Below are 16861 nucleotides of genomic sequence, written 5' to 3' on the forward strand. Positions count from 1 at the left end.
TGCACGGAAAGCCCTAGGCCTTGCATACTGCTCACCATGTCTGACACCGTCACCCCCATTGCCTCCACCGAGAACGTAAGCCGTGCGGTGTCGGCCTGGGTGGCACGCATGACCGGCACCACTCCCTGCTCCTGGACGCGGGTGGACTCCTCCACCTGCGTCTGCAGCTGCCGCAAGCCGGCCGTCACCCTCTTTGCTCGTCTCCGGGTCCATGACTGCATCGGGTCTATGGGTGGGTGTGGCAACTCCAGGAACCCGGGACCCGTCTGGGCGGCAGATGGTTGCAGAGGCCAGGCTGCCCTCCGACCGCCCGGCACCTCGGCTGCTCCTGCCTCCACCTGCTGTACCGGGACGGCTGTGTTGTGCGCACCAGTTAGTGTACCAAAGTCCTCATCGCTAAAGTGCCCAACCGAGGTGTGTGTCTCTGCGATGGTGGAGGCTGTAGGAGATAGCAGTGGCATCATGTCGAGGTCCTCATCGGACCCGAAGTCCAGGGTCCCTGGGGTGATGTTTCCTGTCCGTCTGTCCCCTGTGTGTCCGTCCCCTGTGTGTCAGTGTCCTGTGTGTCCGTGTCCTGTGTGTCAGTGTCCTGTGTGTGGGTGTCCTGTGTGTGGGTGTCCTGTGTGTGGGTGTCCTTTGTGTGGGTGTCCTGTGTGTCAGTGTCCTGTGTGTCAGTGTCCTGTGTGTCCGTGTCCTGTGTGTCCGTGTCCTGTGTGTGGGTGTCCTGTGTGTCAGTGTCCTGTGTGTCAGTGTCCTGTGTGTGGGTGTCCTGTGTGTGGGTGTCCTGTGTGTGGGTGTCCTTTGTGTGGGTGTCCTGTGTGTGGGTGTCCTGTGTGTGGGTGTCCTGTGTGTCAGTGTCCTGTGTGTCCGTGTCCTGTGTGTCAGTGTCCTGTGTGTCAGTGTCCTGTGTGTGGGTGTCCTGTGTGTGGGTGTCCTGTGTGTGGGTGCCCTGTGTGTCAGTGTCCTGTGTGTCAGTGTCCTGTGTGTCCGTGTCCTGTGTGTCAATGTCCTGTGTGTCCGTGTACTGTGTGTCCGTGTACTGTGTGTCAGTGTCCTGTGTGTGGGTGTCCTGTGTGTGGGTGTCCTGTGTGTGGGTGCCCTGTGTGTCAGTGTCCTGTGTGTCAGTGTCCTGTGTGTCAGTGTCCTGTGTCAGTGTCCTGTGTGTCAGTGTCCTGTGTGTCGGTGTCCTTTGTGTCAGTGTCCTGTGTGTCGGTGTCCTGTGTCAGTGTCCTGTGTGTCAGTGTCCTGTGTCAGGGTCCTGTGTGTCAGTGTCCTGTGTCAGGGTCCTGTGTGTCAGTGTCCTGTGCGTCAGTGTCCTGTGTGTCGGTGTCCTGTGTCAGTGTCCTGTGTGTCAGTGTCCTGTGTCAGGGTCCTGTGTGTCAGTGTCCTGTGTCAGGGTCCTGTGTGTCCGTGTCCTGTGTGTCGGTGTCCTGTGTGTCGGTGTCCTGTGTGTCGGTGTCCTGTGTGTCGGTGTCCTGTGTGTCGGTGTCCTGTGTCAGTGTCCTGTGTGTCAGTGTCCTGTGTCAGGGTCCTGTGTGTCAGTGTCCTGTGTCAGGGTCCTGTGTGTCAGTGTCCTGTGTGTCAGTGTCCTGTGTGTCGGTGTCCTGTGTGTCAGTGTCCTGTGTGTCGGTGTCCTGTGTGTCAGTGTCCTGTGTGTCGGTGTCGTTTGTGTCAGTGTCCTGTGTGTGGGTATCCTGGATGGGCGTGTCATGTGTGTCAGTGCCCCGGGTCGACTGGGACGGGGGCCTGTTGCTGTGGCTGCCGTCCTTGTCGCTGGGTGTGGCCCACCGGCATCGCCGCACTGGCACAGGGTGCGGGCGTTGTATGCCTGACGCTCCGGGTCTGTTTCTGTCTCGTGGGCAGCCTGGCACAGGGAGGGGGCGTCGTATGCCTGACGGGCCGGGTCTGTCCCTGTCTCGTGGGCAGCCTGGCACAGGGAGGGGGGCGTCGTATGCCTGACGGGCCGGGTCTGTTCCTGTCTCGTGGGCGCCCTGGCATGTCCTGGGGGCGGTCGGAATCCGCAGAGACGGGTGGGTCGACATTCGGTCCTGCAAAACACAATACAGCATGCATGGTTACACACGCAGACGGGGATGGGGGAAAAGAGGGAGAGGGGGGAAGGGGGAGAGGGGGAAGGGGGGGTGGGGGAGAGGGGGATGGGGGAAAGGGGGTGGGGGAAAGGGGGAATGGGGGTGGGGGAAAGGGGGAAGGGGTAAAGGGGAAGGGGAGAAGGTGGAAAGGGGGGGTGGGGGAAAGGAGGGAATGGGGATGGGGAAAGGGGGGTTGGGAAGTTGGGAATGGCGAAAGGGGAAATGTGGGGTGGGGGAAAGGGGAAGGGGAAAGGGGGAGACGGGGGGTGGGGGAGAGGGGGATGGGGGAAAGGGCGAAGGGGGATGGGGGAAAGGGGGAGAGGGGGATGGGGGAAGGGAGAAAGGGGGAGAGGGGGGATGGGGAGAGAGGGGGAAGGGGGAGAGGGAGGAAGGGGGAAAGGGGGGCAGGCAGTTGGGGGTCTCACTTGGTGTTGCGACCTCTGCATCCGTAACCTCCCGGTCCTCGGATCCGCTTGCAAGGTCCAGGGACATCTTTTCATGAACGGTGAGGGGATGCCATTCAGGTGGACCCCCTCCAGTCCTCTCACGCTCCCGGTTGTTGAGAGCGCGTTTCTCCTGCGGGCAGGGGGGTTTGGCAGGGATAAAGGGCAACAGTGTTAGGCGGACATATACTGTATGTGTATGTTGGCATAGGTTCACACCCCATCCTGCCAATGCAGCCTGCATGGGTGGGTGCAGCCATGTCGGTTTCAGCTAGGGCTGTGCCGCCCATCCTGGGGGAGGGGGGGATTGCGGGGGGCGGGGGGGGGGGGGGGGGTACTCACCCTGGCTGCCCTGACTAAGCCATTAACCTTCTTGTGGCACTGGATGCCTGTCCTGGCTATTACGGCCACGGCGCTGACGGCCTCTGCCACCTCCCTCCACAGGCGCCGGCTGAGGTTAGGTACGACCCTGCGGCCCTACCGTCCGGGGTACAGGGCCTCTCTCCTCTGCTCTACTGCGCCCAGGAGCGCCTCGATGTCGCGCTCCTGGAGCCTCGATGCTGCACGGCGGGCGGCCATTTTGCCGGGTCTCCGTCTTTTGTGCTGCGACGCCGCGCGGCGTCAATGACGGCCCGCGTGTCAGTGATGGGTGACGCCGTCGCGAATGGCATCACGCCGCTGCTAGCCCCTTCTGGGTCAGTGGTTTTGCAACATTCCGGTCGGCCGGACGCCGGAGTGGTTCGCGCCGTTATTGACGCTGACGTCGGGCCGCTCTGCCGAATGCGGAGAAGCCTGCCCATGGAGTCTATAGTCAAACTAATGGAGTGAGCGAGCTGTGAACTTTTCTTGTCCATTGCTCCTGTCATGCCATTTGTTTAAGCCGGTATCAAGTTGTTTCAGAAGGTATTGTATAAATGTTCAATATGCCAGCTGTAAACGGTGACACCTTTCTCAGCATTCGCTTGTACGCGTTGGGACAGAACACGAGGGCCAAACACAACATGCGGAGATATGTATTCCAACATTTAACAGTTACCACAACTTGACCTCTCAAAGGACGTGCATAAAACCTGCCACTGAATCATGCTCGTGTTCAAAACTGTCCCATACACCTTACCCGTGAGAAAATATTTTCCAGAGAGCTGGTCAAAGACTTCCTGGCCTTGTTTTTCAGGACATCGAGTTTGAACCTCCCTGAGCTCGCTGTGTGCTCTGGGATCATGTTGTTTGGCACAGGCTTTGGAAGAGAAGAAAACAAGAGAGTTTTACAGGTGAAGTGAGGTGTGCAAGATTCTCAACAGACTCACTGAAGAAGGCGACCCAAGTGAAGTTGGGCTGACGATGCGAAACGCTGCTTGGAACCCAGGTGAAAATGTTAAGGATGGTGGGTGGCAAAATGGGAGGCTTTATCCTGTCGAGCAGCCCCACCAGCCAAGGCAGTCGCTATTGCCACTGGTAGGAGAACATGAGGGGTCTTCAGGAGAACTCCCTCCACAGGCCGGCATGTGACTGAAGTGGCTCCAGGGCCATCTTATAATAACATAAGAACCAGGAGCAGGAGTAGGCCACCTGGCCCCTCGAGCCTGCTCCACCATTCAATGAGATCATGGCTGATCTTTTGTGGACTCAGCTCCACATTCCGGCCTGAACACCATAACCCTTAATCCCTTTATTCTTCAAAAAACTATCTATCTTTATCTTAAAAACAGTTAATGAAGGAGCCTCTACTGCCTCACTGGGCAAGGAATTCCATAGATTCACAACCCTTTGGGTGAAGAAGTTTCTCCTAAACTCAGTCCTAAATCTACTTCCCCTTATTTTGAGGCTATGCCCCCTAGTTCTGCTTTCACCCGCCAGCGGAAACAACCTGCCCGCATCTATCCTATCTATTCCCTTCATAATTTTATATGTTTCTATCCTATCTATTCCCTTCATAATTTTATATGTTTCTATAAGATCCCCCCTCATCCTTCTAAATTCCAATGAGTACAGTCCCAGTCTACTCAACCTCTCCTCGTAATCCAACCCCTTCAGCTCTAGGATAAACCTAGTGAATCTCCTCTGCACACCCTCCAGTGCCAGTACGACCTTTCTCAAGTAAGGAGACCAAAACTGAACACAATACTCCAGGTGTGGCCTCACTAACACCTTATACAATTGCAGCATAACCTCCCTAGTCTTAAACTCCATCCCTCAAGCAATGAAGGACAAAATTCCATTTGCCTTCTTAATCACCTGTTGCACCTGTAAACCAACTTGTTGCGACTCATGCACTAGCACACCCAGGTCTCTCTGCACAGCAGCATGTTTTAATATTTTATCATTTAAATAATAATCCCTTTTGCTGTTATTCCTACCAAAATGGATAACCTCACATTTGTCAACATTGTATTCCATCTGCCAGACCCTAGCCCATTCACTTAGCCTATCCAAATCCCTCTGCAGACTTCCAGTATCCTCTGCACTTTTTGCTTTACCACTCATCTTAGTGTCGTCTGCAAACCTGGACACATTGCCCTTGGTCCCCAACTCCAAATCATCTCTGTAAATTGTGAACAATTGTGGGCCCAACACTGATCCCTGAGGGACACCACTAGCTACTGATTGCCAACCAGAGAAACACCCATTAATCCCCACTCTTTGCTTTCTATTAATTAACCAATCCTCTATCCATGCTACTACTTTCCCCTTAATGCCATGTATCTTTATCTTATACAGCAAGCTTTTATGTGGCACCTTGTCAAAGGCTTTCTGGAAATCCAGATATACCACATCCATTGGCTCCCCGTTATCTACCGCACTGGTAATGTCCTCAAAAAATTCCACTAAATTAGTTAGGCACGACCTACCCTTTATGAACCCATGCTGCGTCTGTCCAATGGGACAATTTCCATCCAGATGCCTCGCCATTTCTTCCTTGATGATAGATTCCAGCATCTTCCCTACTACCAAAGTTAAGCTCACTGGCCTATAATTACCCACTTTCTGCCTACCTCCTTTTTTAAACAGTGGTGTCACGTTTGCAAATTTCCAATCCTCCGGGACCACCCCAGAGTCCAGTGAATTTTGGTAAATTATCACTAGTGCATTTGCAATTTCCCTAGCCATCTCTTTTAGCACTCTGGGATGCATTCCATCAGGGCCAGGAGACTTGTCTACCTTTAGCCCCATTAGCTTGCCCATCACTACCTCCTTAGTGATAACAATCCTCTCAAGGTCCTCACCTGTCATAGCCTCATTTCCATCAGTCACTGGCATGTTATTTGTGTCTTCCACTGTGAAGACCGACCCAAAAATCCTGTTCAGTTCCTCAGCCATTTCCTCATCTCCCATTATTAAATCTCCTTTCTCATCCTCTAAAGGACCAATATTTACCTTAGCCACTCTTTTTCCTTTTATATATTTGTAGAAACTTTTACTATCTGTTTTTATATTCTGAGCAAGTTTACTCTCATAATCTATCTTACTCTTCTTTATAGCTTTTTTAGCACCTTTCTATTCCCCCTAAAGATTTCCCAGTCTTCTAGTCTCCCACTAATCTTTGCTACTTTGTATGCTTTTTCCTTCAATTTGATATTCTCCCTTATTTCCTGAGCTATCCACCGTCGATTTTCCCTCTTTCTACCGTCCTTCCTTTTTGTTGGTATAAACCTTTGCTGAGCACTGTGAAAAATTGCTTGGAAGGTTCTCCACTGTTCCTCAACTATTTCACCGTAAAGTCTTTGCTCCCAGTCTACCTTAGCTAGTTCTTCTCTCATCCCATTGTAATCTCCTTTGTTTAAGCACAAAACACGAGTGTTTGATTTTACCTTCTCACCCTCCATCTGTATTTTAAATTCCACATATTGTGATCTCTTCTTCCGAGAGAATCCCTAACTATGAGATCCTGAATCAATCCTGTCTCATTACACAGGACCAGATCTAGGACCGCTTGTTCCCTCGTAGGTTCCATTACATACTGTTCTAGGAAACTATCGCGGATACATTCTATAAACTCCTCCTCAAGGCTGCCTTGACCGACCTGGTTAAACCAATCGACATGTAGATTAAAATCCCCCATGTTAACTGCTGTACCATTTCTACATGCATCCGTTATTTCTTTGTTTATTGCCTGCCCCACCATAATGTTACTATTTGGTGGCCTATAGACTACTCCTATCAGTGACTTTTTCACCTTACTATTCCTGATTTCCACCCAAATGGATTCAACTTTATCCTCCATAGCACCGATGTCATCCCTTACTATTGCCCAGATGTCATCCTTAAATAACAGAGCTACACCACCGCCCTTACCATCCACTCTGTCCTTCCGAATAGTTTGATACCCTCGGATATTTAACTCCCAGTCATGACCATCCTTTAACCATGTTTCAGTAATGGCCACTAAATCATAGTCATTCACGATGATTTGCGCCATCAACTCATTTACCTTATTCCGAATACTACGACCATTCAGGTAAAGTACACTTATGTTGGCTTTTTTACCTCTGTTCTGAATCTTAATACCTCGATCAGTATCCTCTCCTAAGTTATATTTCCTCTTAACTTTTCTCCTAATTTTCCTTGTCGTTGAACACATATCTTCATGTAACAACCTGCTGCGTCACTTACCATTCATGTTTTTCTTTCCATTTTATTCCTTTTAGTATTCCTGGTCCTATTCACTGAGCTCCCCTCAGTCACTGTCGCCCTTTCTGATTTTTGACTATGGCTTCTCTGCCTTACACTTTCCCCCTTACTGCCTTTTGTTTCTGTCCCTGTTTTACTACCTTCCAACTTCCTGCATCGTTTCCCATCCCCTGAACAGAACATTACATTGAAAAATAATGGGGCACAGTCATCCGCACGTAACTCCACAGCCACAAGTTCAATCCCTTTACTTTTCTAAAGTGAATGGAGAAGGTGCTGTACCATCGGGGTCTCGCCAAGGTGGGCGTGCGTCTTCTGTTTGGTCTCACATATCTGGCGCAGAATGAGAATCACCAGCTCATTCTCATCTTGGTCATCAGCTGGCTTCATTTTCTGTCAATACAGATCATTGATTAATATTGCTCACGGATAAGGTCCCCAGCTCTCCTGTTGATATTTTCCATTTATTCTTAAACTCTAAAAGATTCCTGCTATAATTGCGGAATGTGTTATCATAGATTATCATAGAATTTACAGTGCAGAAGGAGGCCATTCGGCCCATCGAGTCTGCACCGGCTCTTGGAAAGAGCACCCTTCCCAAGGTCAACACCTGCAACCTGTCCCCATAACCGAGTAACCCAATCCAACACTAAGGGCAATTTTGGACACTAAGGGGAATTTAGCATGGCCAATCCACCTAACCTGCACATCTTTGGATTGTGGGAGGAAACCGGAGCACCCGGAGGAAACCCACGCAGACATGGGGAGAACGTGCAGACTCCGCACAGACAGTGACCCAAGCCAGAATCGAACCTGGGACCCTGGAGCTGTGAAGCAATTGTGCTATCCACAATGCTACCGTGTTAGTTGCAGTACATTGCCCTATGTTACATTCACAGTGTACATGCTATGGAAGACATGGTGCACAATGTCAACGATTTGAGCTCCAAAGTGGCAGATATACTGAACAATCCTATGAAGGATTCCAGGCAATGGCCGGGAATATAGTAGCCCTAAACGGACAAGACTCCGCTCTTGGTACAGAGCATGTCTCAATAGGAATGTGTATCAGGAGAATCAAATGCACAGGTCGTAATATTGTACAAATGTAAAACAGATCAGAGCCTTTGTGATAACCGTGGGGAGCAAGTCTAATTTCTAATTTTCCATTTTGGGAGCCTTCTATTATTATCTAAATGCATAAATCCTCTACTCTATACACAACCATTTGATTGGGACTGCCTTCATTGTCTAGACAGCAAATGTGAACACTGTCTCAGAGCAGTTTGAGGGCAGTTTCTAAGTGTGTTTGTTTTCAAGATGGTCTGTTAACTTCTCACTCAGGTGGAGAAGAAAGCTGTGACCTCCGAGGAGGGAGTGATGTTCAATTGCCAGCAGCGGTGGAATGCAGGATACCTCTTGTGGTGAACGGCAGTACGTTATCGAAACTCGGCTCGCTCCAATTTTGGAATGACGAATTAACTGATTGGGGAATTGAAAATGTGAATTCTGAAGGAAAAGGTGAAATTATTTATTTGGCCATAAAACGAGACATGTTCTTTACATAGGGCTAAATTCTTCGCTTTGCGATGCCGCAAACGCGAACCATGCTCGGGTGGAGAATCGGGTGTCCGGCCAAAATCGAGGTCCACGCCCGGCGCCGAATTGGACGCCATGCTCCAGTCCCTCGTTCGTGCCGATAACGCGGTTCGAGCCCCATGCTGGCAACAATGTGCGAAACCAGCATTTGCATTCATTTCGATGTGATTAGCGGATTTGGCCCAGTATGTTCTGGGCCTCCATGACGCTCCACCCCTCTCAGGCGGAAGTCACGCAAGCTCGGTTTATGACAGGGAGAGACTGGGCGCCATGGCAGCTGAGGGGGAGAGAGGATGCAAGGAAAGTTTAAAAATGTGTTAAAAATTGCATCGTTTGCTTTGGGGGGTGGGGGGTGGGGGGGGGGGGGGGGACGGTTGGCTGCCGGGATCGATGGGTGTAGCGGGATTCAGGGTGTCCTCCTTGGGATTGCTCACACCGTCATTGCTGCTGTATTTGTTTTAAACGCACCAATTTGTTTCAAGTTACAGGTCCCTGGCTGCTCACTCTGCTCACTGTGTCCTGTAAATGTTCACAGAGCCTCTGGTCATTTGGGAGCCCACTCAGGCCTCCCCTCTGGAAACCTTCAGACCCCAGCTAACCCACTAATGGGATCGGCATGGCCAGGTTCAATCAGTGACACACCAGGGGCTGCCACTCCTCAGTGCTCCCATCAGAAGCTTAGCCCCACTGCAGGGGAATAGCAGAGCTCACCCCAAATAAAGGACACATGCATCATGGCCTTTGGCACACTCTCTGGCACACTGCCCCTCTCAGGGCAGAGACCACATCTGCGTCACTATCAACTAGTCCACCCCACAGGACTACCAGTTGTCTCCAAGCCCTGCCTGGCCACCAGGCTCCTGTTCCTGTTCATCGTGCCCCTGGGCAGGTTGTAACAACCTGTGTGTCACACCAGGACCCACATCACACTGCAGCTACGCTCCTGACAGATGCACAATTCACAGCCTCACTCCCATCTGTAGGACCTGCCAAGACGCAAGCCTCGAAGCGTGGAGGCGATTGGTGGCACTCGGTGGCTGCAAACCAGATGGCACCCTGCTGGTGGGCTCACCCAATGAGGACATCCATTGTAGACCTCACCGGGGAGACAGGACAGAGGCCACAGAGCCTATCACTGCAGCAGCCACCAGTACCCTTGTTGACAGGGACAGGCAGTGAGGATAGAGGCTTCCCACATCACAGGCCTGGTGCCACTCACTGATGTGGACAGGAGTGCAGTGTGGAAGGCCACATATGGGGGGAATGACTGAGGGGTAGTGTTGGGGGTGGGTTTGGAGAGGAGTCATATGGAGCTGAAGTGCAACTCAGGATCACCATGTTACCTGTTGAATCTGGATGGGCAAGGGGGCTTCTTGCTAACATGTATTCTCTTTTCCCCCCCTGCAGAAAATCAATTTCGGCGTACAGCCAGGAACGCTTGCTATTTATTTGGTCATGGCTGCCGTTGCAGACGCACGGGGGCTGGAGGCACAGGCCCTGCTCGGGGAGGACTCTGCTCCGGAGGAGTCTGCCCCAGAAGAGCAGGAGCCAGCGAGTGAGGCTCCAATGCTGGTCGTCCAACAGGCCGAGGAGGAGATGTAAAGGAGGTGCCGCATCGGGCCACGTGTTCAATGTCAGTGCCTTTCCTTCGAGGAGGTGCCGGGCTGCCTGTGCTGCTAAAGACTTTGGCTGACCAGGGAGACTGTGCACTACCTGTGCCAGATGTTGATCACCTGACACTGCAGGGGTATTGAAGCTGATACCTACTCCCAGAGGCTGTCAAGGTGATGGTCGCCCTGAACCATTATGCCTCTGTGTCTTCCCGTGGCTGAGCGGGGATCTGTCTGTGATCTCGCACTGTGATGAATGCCCTATGCGCCCAGGCTGTAGACTATATAAACTTCAATCTGGACCAAGCCCACCAGGATTCCCAGGCAGCAGGATTTGCCGCCATCGCTGGCATGCCCCAGGACCAGGGGGTGATCGATGGACCACATGTCCCCCTACGGGCACCGGCTCATCAGAGGGTGCCCTTCATCAATTGGAAGGGCTTCCACTCCCTGAATTTGCAGTTATTGTGCAACCACCAGCTGCACATCTACACCCGATATCCAGGCAGCGTGCACGCCGCCTACGTCCTGGCGCACTCGTTGGTTCCTGCCACCTTCGAGGTGCTTCCTCGGGTCATAGATCATAGAATTTACAGTGCAGAAGGAGGCCATTCAGCCCATCGAGTCTGCACCAACCCACTTGAGCCCTCACTTCCACCCTAACCCTGTAACCCATTAACCCCTCCTCCCATTTTTGGACACTAAGGGCAATTTAGCATGGCTAATCCACCTAACCTGCACGTCTTTGGACTGTGGGAGGAAACCGGAGCACCCGGAGGAAACCCACATACACACGGGGAGAACGTGCAGACTCCGCACAGACAGTGACCCAGTGGGGATTTGAACCTGGGACCCTGATGCTGTGAAGCCACAATGCTAGCCACTTTTGCGACCGTGCTGCCCATAAACGTGGAGGATGGCCAGGAAGAAACGGGCATGGAGCCCGGACTGGCATGGCAGGCCACCCAATGTGTGCTCCAGGGCCGCCACACACAGGGCAACCTCATCACCTCCACATTTGCCAACTAAGAGGCCTGGCCACTGGGATTCCGCTGCCATGTCACACATCTCTATACTCTCCCCCACCCAACCCCTCCATCCCCTTCCAAGTGGGGCCCCGCTCCCCATAGCTGTTCATATCCTCCCGTCCCTCCACCCTTCATTCCATCCCACCACCCCGCTCCGAGCGTCTGACTAGCACCACGAGTGGGCGCTTTCAGGCAGTATCAACCGGTCTTGTCTACGGTATGGAGGATGATGAAGCCTCGTTCCCACTGTGAGATGAGCTCTGGTTCTCTCTAATCAGGCTGAATCCTGCCTTCAGAATCCCCTTCCACTGTCCGCCCGGGTGAGCCCTGCATGTATGCTGGCCACTCCGTCTCACGGGCTCATATTCCTTTGGGCTGATTGGAGGGGTTGTGGTTATGGAGATGGTGAGCGGTGATGGGTCACTCAATGGGTAAGCTGTCCTACAAGGCGGTCTCACACTTCTGGCCCCATTCCATGCCACCTCTGAGGGTGACCCCAGATGGATCGTTCAATAATCCTGGAGACACTGCCCCGTTCTATCCTCCAACACCCACACCACCAATCTCCCACAACCCCCTTACCCGGCACACCCTCTGCACCCAGCCCAGCCCTCACACTCTTCAGACAGAGGATTGAGGCAGGTTGGAATGTTGGTGAAAAGGTGTTTAATTGTCACTATAAACATTACTTTCTCCGACCTCTTTCCCATGTGCTGCATCATGCCAACTTAATTGGTGTCTAACTTCCTTATTTTATGGGGCCTGCCGCTCCATCTAGGTGTGACCCCAGACAGCACATCAGACATGGAGGAGGCCTGCTGCGTATCTCGCCCTCTGACCTGAGATGCCTTTGGCGGCCATCCCCTGGAGGGCCTGGGTCTGGATGAGCCTGGCTGACTTTCAGATCTCACAGGTGGCAAGATGCCACCTTGTTCTGCCCTCTGTCCATTAGATGCACCAGTGTCAGGTAGGGGTGATTCAGAAGCGCTGAAGTGTTCCAGCACATCCGCAAGAAGGAGGCCAGCAAGGGCACCATCACTTCCTCCTCCTTTGGGGTGCCCAATGGCCCCCGGGCTACTGCCTGAGACAGAGGTGAAGCCTGAGTGAGATCCAGGGGGTCCAATGTAACATGGCGCTGCCAGTCCTGGAGGCCTGCTCTTGTCTCAAGCAGGGTTTCGGTGCCTTCAACAATGGAGCACAGAAACTGGGCCATGTCCTCAGCGAGTGAGTAATGTCACTCTGCGCCTCGGTCATCTCCCTCTGGCCCAGGTCAGTCAGCTCCCAGCCAATGCTCTCAATGCCCTCAGCCATGACCCTTTGTGACTGAGCCAAGTTTTGGAGCGCTGCAGCAATGTCCATGTGGGTACATGGCTGTCCTGAGCCTCAGCCATCAACCGCACAGAGTGCCCCAAGCCTTGGACCACTTGACCCATGGCTGTGACTTTTTGCTCCAAGGCTTCCACCGTGGATGCCACCCGTTCAGGGTAGGCCTGGGTATCATGCATTGTCGGCATTGTCTTCTGTACCGGAAGGCGGTTGGACTCCTCCAACTGTGCCTCCTTTAGATCCTGGCTCTGTATCTGCATCTCCACTAGTGACGGGATCGTGCTTTCCAGAAGCGTGACATCCGTCCAGAGTACAGCTTGTTCCTGGGATCTGGCACCTCTCCGACTGCCCACTCCCTTGGGTGTCCCTACCTCCACCAGATGTGCTGCAGCATGTGTGACGTGCGTACCAGGTGGTGACCCATGAGCCTCTTCACTAAAATGCCCCACCGAGGGGATAGTCACTGTGTTGGTGGAGGGTGCAGTGTCAAGAAGTCGGTGTTGTCCCTGGACTGGTCCTTCGAGGTGAGCTGGGGTTGTGGCTGGGGCTGAGGTAGGCCAGTTGGGCTGGCCTGGTCTGATGATGATCCTGCAAGACAAAAAGACAATACACATGGTGAGATCTTGGGAAACAGTGGTCTGGGAGAGGTGAGTGAATCACTTGCTCTCGGGACATCATTTTACATTAGGGGCTCAATTGGTTGTTGCATGCCACCTCGGCAGAGCGCTCTCCTGCACCGCTCCAGATAACGCCATTGTCCTCTACTGGGTGGGGGTTAGAGCCCGGAGGTCCAGGACTCCCTCTCCGGTGTTCTCGCTCCCTTCTGTTATGGGCCGTTTTTTCCTCGGGGACACACAAAGGACATGGTGAGACACATGGAGGCGAGTTACACAGGGGGTCTGTAGCTGGTGGCATGTGTGTGCAAGGCACCTTGCCAAAGCGGACAATACAGGTGTTGGGGTTTGGTGAAGGATGGGATGTGAGTTGTGGGCAGGTGGGCATTTATTGGCCTCTATGAGAGTGGGGTTGTGATGTGAGGAGTGAGTGAGGGACAGGAGTGATGCCTGGGGAACAGAAGTGGTGACTCACCCTAGCCGCCCTAAGGAGGTCGTTCATCTTCATGCAGCATGCGTGCCAGTCCGTCTGGTGAGGCTCACCACACTGAGCATCTCGGCCACCTCTGTCCAGGCCCAGTTAGCGAATGTGGGCAGTAGCCTCCTGCCCACCTTGGGGAAGAGGGCGTCCCACCTCTCCTCCATCGCACCCAGCTCCGGTCCACGAGGCGGAGTCATCTTCTTGTCTGGAATAAGAGTGTGTGGGGAGTGGAGTGCTTATAAGCTGCTCCAGCTTGTCAAGCTCCCAAGCACCAATTCTGACCCAAGTGAATCTGACCCCAGTGGGAATGAGAATTGATCCAGATTCACATGCTCAGAATTAGCGCTGGGGAGCTTGACAAGCTGGAGACGCTTATAAGCACGCCACTGGCCCATTAGCATGTCCTGAATTGCTCAGGAAATAGCGTCCCCCGCGGCATTGCGAACCGCAGGCAATCCAGACCTGGCGTCAACACCTAGGGTTGGATTCTCCGATCACCGACACCGAAATTGCATTTGGCGATCAGCCGGAGAATCCCCATTTCCGCCGGAATCGGGGGCGGGGCGTTTTTGCAATACGGCGTACACTGTGAGTACTCCGCATGCCGTATGGACGGCCTCAGGACGACACCCGAGGCCCTCCCCCGACGCTCCGCCCTGATGGCGTGCGCTCACACCGTTCGGGGACCTTGCGTGGCAGCTGCGGACGATGTCCAGCGCCGCCACAGACAGGAGGGGAGCCGTTCCTCTGGCAGGGGGGGCTTCGGCGGGGTCTGGGGGGACTGGTGGGGGTGGCGAGGTTGGTTACAGAGGGGAAGTTTTTGGCAGGATGGGTCCGCGGGCTGCCGTGCGCATGCACGGCCACGGACCCGCCTATTCTCCGGCCGTATCGACAGATTACGCTGCGTGGCTGCTAGCCCCCCCCCACCGGACAGAGGATCGGTGCGGGGGCGGCACTGACCTTCTGGTCGTAAGACCAGACGTATCCTGCGGACATAGCCACAGGATCAGAGAATCCAGCCCTCAGTCTCCCAAACGGAGAATTTTGCCCATTGTTTCTTTGGAGTCTTCACCATTTCACTTAGAAGTAATGTCACTGCACTAGCAGTTCAGCAGCCCAAACTAATGCTCTGGTGTCATAGCTTCAAATCCCACCACAACAGCTGAATGAATGTAAATTCTTATTTTTAATATTAATAAATAAGTTAATAAATCTGGAATATGAAGCTGGTCTCGGTAATGGTGACCATGGCAACTATCATCTCTTGTTGTAAAAACCCATCTGGTTCGCTAATGTCCTTTACGAACTCTGTCCTCCTTACCTGGTCTGTCCTACATGTGACTCCAGACCCACAGCAATGGGGTCTTAATTGTCCTCTGAAATGGCCACTCAGCTAAAGATAAATTTTGGGATGGGCAACAAAAGCTGGCCTTGCCCGCGATGTCCACATCATATTAAAGTTCACAAAATAAACTTGAAGCAATGATGACAGTAGTGTTTTATCTGGCGGTGTGCACAGAATACAACCTCCAATAATCATCGTACTGGAGCAGGGTAGAGCTGGAATGGATTCAGTGAAGGGGAAAAGGCACCTGTCATGGGGATGTATAGTTTTATAGAAATTACGTCAAAATCCTCAATGGATATTTACAGGCAAGCAACAAACTTTTTAAACTGAGGCATAATTGCAACAAATATTGTCATAATTAACATACATTAGCATCACAAATTAATGATCACACTGGAAATTTCAGTTTGATGTTTTGTTAAGAATTAAAGTAATTGTCATCACATATAAATAATCTGTAATCCATATTTACCGTCACAGTTTCCCATAAACAATATGTACTTTTAGTGAACACTTTTCGAACAGCCTCTATATTGTTACCTGAACACGTTCAAAAATATCAGCTTGCTCATTGTCACTCAAAAGAGAAACATGCCTCTGTATGGCAAGCTTGGCTCTTGGTGGGTAGAGACCTGGAAAGTCAGAGGAGTGCTGATCAATGCGTCACTTCATTGTTCAATTTGCTTAACATCCAACAATTCTTTCTGCTGTTTCAGATTAAACCACTTCAACATTCGTGTGCCTGCTTTATACTGCGTTATCAAAGCTATCGTGCAACGTCTGTCTCTGTTACAGAGGCTTTGAGATGTAACCAAGTATTATGCTGGAGTGTGTACCACATACAAGATACGCCACAACAGCTTTTCAAGGCTTCTTTGATAACACGTTCCAGACCCACGACCTTGAAGGACAAAAGCAGCGGTTACATGGAAACACCACTGTCTCCAAGTTCCCCTTAAGTCACCTGAAATCCTGAAACAGATATATATCACCATCACTGAGCCCAAAACCTGGAAAACCATACCTAACAGCCGTGTGGGAGCACCTTCACCACATGGGCTGCCATGGGACAGGAAGGTGGCTCACCACCAGCTACTGAAGGGCAACTAGCGATGGGCAATAAATGCTGCCTTTGCCAGCAATGCCTGTATCCCAAAAATGTATACATTTTTTGAAATGACCGAGACATCTTCTCAGTGCTTGTAAGTAGTGTAAACCTTGAAATGGTTGTTTTGTGAGTACAGGACTTGAGTATTGCTGAAACAAGGGACATGTCATTACATTTCATCTTGCACTCACCGGGACTCTTCACAATAATACCGATGTAAGGGGAATGTATGCTCCGTGAGAAGAAAGTGTGGACTGATAAAGGCATTGGCGTGGAAAATTAACCAAGTGTCTGACAGTTAACTGTGAAGCATTGTATGTGACTTAAACCAGGCAGTTTGATCCTGATTGGTTGCTGTATTGCCCTGAGGAATGAGTCAGCAAATGGCTGCCACTTATTTTCTTTAGCTGAAACAGAAGCAATGTGTCTGCCTGTCCTTTCTGTCTGCAAAGAACAGGGTCCTTGAACCTTGAAATGTTACCTCATCAGAACAAAGGGGGATTCTGTAATCCAGGTTTCATACTATTTTCACCCTTCAGACACTCAGAAAATGAAGCATAGGTGGAACACTGGAATAATTTATTT

General features: G+C 51.9%; 1 protein-coding gene across 3 annotated transcripts in view; it reads right to left on the reverse strand.

Moving 5' to 3' along the window:
* Nucleotides 1–16861, reverse strand: part of tbc1d4 (TBC1 domain family, member 4) — a 311885-nt gene that overhangs the window by 95756 nt on the left and 199268 nt on the right. For all 3 annotated transcript variants that reach the window (XM_072476149.1, XM_072476150.1, XM_072476151.1), the window contains exons 6-8: nt 15709–15800; nt 7445–7555; nt 3651–3770 (exon numbers count right to left, since the gene is read on the reverse strand). In XM_072476149.1, the coding sequence (XP_072332250.1) occupies nt 3651–3770; nt 7445–7555; nt 15709–15800 (323 nt within the window). The remainder of the gene's footprint in view (nt 1–3650; nt 3771–7444; nt 7556–15708; nt 15801–16861) is intronic.

The sequence above is a fragment of the Scyliorhinus torazame genome, chromosome 15, assembly GCF_047496885.1.
Source record: "Scyliorhinus torazame isolate Kashiwa2021f chromosome 15, sScyTor2.1, whole genome shotgun sequence".
NCBI classification, from domain to species: domain Eukaryota; kingdom Metazoa; phylum Chordata; class Chondrichthyes; order Carcharhiniformes; family Scyliorhinidae; genus Scyliorhinus; species Scyliorhinus torazame.